This window comes from Tetrahymena thermophila (genome assembly GCF_000189635.1).
Source record: "Tetrahymena thermophila SB210 genomic scaffold scf_8254776, whole genome shotgun sequence".
Taxonomy (NCBI): Eukaryota; Ciliophora; class Oligohymenophorea; order Hymenostomatida; family Tetrahymenidae; genus Tetrahymena; species Tetrahymena thermophila.
The window spans coordinates 1,018,928-1,021,764 of NW_002476534.1; the positions used below are offsets into that span (position 1 = coordinate 1,018,928).

Consider the following 2,837-nt stretch of genomic DNA (forward strand, 5'->3'; position numbering starts at 1 on the left):
GTAGTTAGATTTTATAAGAATTCAAAAGTACAAAGATATTAAAATTAGAGTCATTTTATCTTACAACAATTAATATTTATAAAATTAATAACCTATTCTTCAATACAAGTAAATCTGTTCTTTCTTTTTTTAAATAAATTTAAATTAATAAAAATTTTAAAAATTCAGAACTCAATGCTTAAATTATACAAAGAGCTAGAATCAAAAAAGATTGTTATAAAAATCTTGTACTGGTAATACTTATTATGAAATTATATACTAAGAATGTATGTAATGTGGATAATATTGTGAAGGTTGTACAAACTATTACTAGTGTAATGATTGTATCAAAAAAGAAAATATTCGTAGATATGAATATTTATATGACAAAACTTGTGGTACCTGTAATGATGGATTATTTGTAAGTTTTTCAATAGTAACTAATAAATGTTAAGGAAAGTCAAATAAATGTAAAGATATTTCAGATGATGGTAGAGTATGTAAGAGTTGCAAAGATAGTAGTCTATTTATTAACGAAGAATTGGCAACTTGTTAAAAATGTGACACTAATAACGGGTGGTATATAAGTGATAAGTATTGTAGAAGGTGCCCATATCAATGTTTATCATGTAAAGGACCAAATCCTAATGATTGCATTACTTGTAGAGATAGATTATTGAAACATGATGATGGAAGATGCGAATTAAAATGTGATTAAGATGGATTTTATATTGAGGGATCCAAATGTTTACCTTGCAATCCTGAATTAAATTGCTAAAAATGTAATAACAGTATATCTTGCACTAAGTGTAATTCTGGATTATTTATTTAATCTGATATAAATAATGGATGTGATATTTGTTAGGATGGTTTTTTTATATCAGGTAATTATTGCAAGCGCTGTAAAGAAAATTGTTATAAATGCAAAGATTTGAATAATTGTGAAAAGTGTGCTGATGGATTTTTTTCCAAAAATGGAATTTGTACTTTATGTCCTAAGGATCTAAAATGCAAAACTTGCTCAGATGAAATAACTTGTACCAGTTGTAATAGTGGTGAATATTTTTACTCTAATAATACTTGTGATACTTGCAAAGAAGAATATTAAATAGATGGTATATTATGTAAAAATTGTAAACAAAATTGTTTAAAATGTAGCTCTAAAGATGCTTGTAGTTAATGTACCAATCGATATTTTCTTAAATCTGGTAACTGTGAAGCTTGCAATCCTTCATTAAATTGCTTAACTTGCTCAGATTAACTTTCTTGTACATCTTGCACTAAAGATAAATATATAAATCCTGATGGTTAATGTGATTTTTGTAGAGAAGGGTATTTTATTGAAAATTAATTTTGTAAAAAATGTTCAGATAATTGTTAAAAGTGCTCATCAGTATCTTAATGTATTTAATGCTCTTAAGGATATTTTTTAAAAGGAAATGTGTGTAAGTAATGTACTCCTTAAATGAACTGCTTAACTTGTATAAATGAAAACTCTTGCGAATCTTGTGAACCAGGTAAATTTATTTAAAAGGATGGAAAATGCGATAAATGTGAATAAGGATATTACATAGAAAATAAATATTGTAGATAATGTAAAATTGGATGTAGTATCTGTACTTCATACTTTAAATGTGATTAATGCATGCCCTAGTTTTATAAATTAAAAACTGTATGATTACTAATAAACTAATTCTAATTTAATAATTTTATTTAACATTTATTTGTAATATTAATATTTAGAAACATTATATATTTGTTTTTTGGAAATTTTCTAAAATAAATTTTTTAATAAAAATATTTCTAAATTTTATTCCATTTTTTTTGTTTAATTTTTGATATTAAGCACCTCTTTGTATAAAATCAAAATCATATTTTAATTTAACACTTAAATGTTAATATCTTAAAAAGTAATTAAATTTCCTAAAATATTATAAAATATATGCTAACATCTTAAAAATGTTTTCATTAAATATATTTGATAATATTTGTGCTTAATATATCGCTAAATTAATTTTCAATAAATATATCTATTTTTTAATTACAATTGAGACATAAAATTTAAATTCTTTCTTTTCTAATTTATCTTAATTATTTTTAGTTCTCCATTTTCATTAAACATTTCTATTGTGTTATCACTAAAAACAATAGAAATATACACAAATGATACCAATTTTTTATATTCATCCATATTTTAGTTAAATATTTATGATATTTTAATATAATTTTAGTAAAATATTTTGGTTATTTAATAAAGCTTAGATCAACTCAAGTATAAAATAGTCTTAATTTAAGAAAGTTAAATTTCTATAAATAAACCAAGATTTATAAAGAATTTAAAATAGAAATTCTAAGCAAAACGAATTAAAATATACATATATTAATGAACTTGGTTATCATATATTTTCGAAATTTTAATATTCTTTTAGTTTATATCTACACTATTTATAAAAATGAGTTTAAAGTAAAATAAGTTGTGGTTTGAAATTTATTTTCATAACTTTCAATTAAAATATTCTGGCTGGTAGGAGTAAAGGTTTATCTTTCAGAAGATAATATTATTAATCATTTATTAGATTATGAATGTAACCTTTTTTATAATATCTTCATTAATTCATATTTATCTTTTTATGTTTATGTTATATCTAAAAATTAAAAAGACTTAAAAGTATCTGTTACTATTAATCTGCCTTCTTTGACCATAACATCGAAGAAATTTAAATCCTCTATTAAATATTTCACTTGATTTCTAAAAGAGTCACAATCTAACTATCAGACTATTTCGTTGTAATTAAATGATAATTAAAAAGGCTAAGAGGGTATGAGGAATAAAGGATATAGCCATAAATTCCATTTAC

At 22.4% G+C, this 2,837-nt stretch overlaps 1 protein-coding gene across 1 annotated transcript; it reads left to right on the forward strand. All coding sequences in view use genetic code 6, as the record gives it.

Moving 5' to 3' along the window:
- Positions 1–268: 268 nt before the first annotated feature.
- On the forward strand, positions 269–1,657 carry TTHERM_000155272 (zinc finger lsd1 subclass family protein; the record flags this gene model as incomplete). Its single annotated transcript, XM_012796065.1, has 1 exon — positions 269–1,657. One exon carries the CDS (start codon positions 269–271, stop codon positions 1,655–1,657), a length of 1,389 nt encoding a protein of 462 aa, XP_012651519.1.
- Between the last annotated feature and the right edge of the window lie 1,180 nt (positions 1,658–2,837).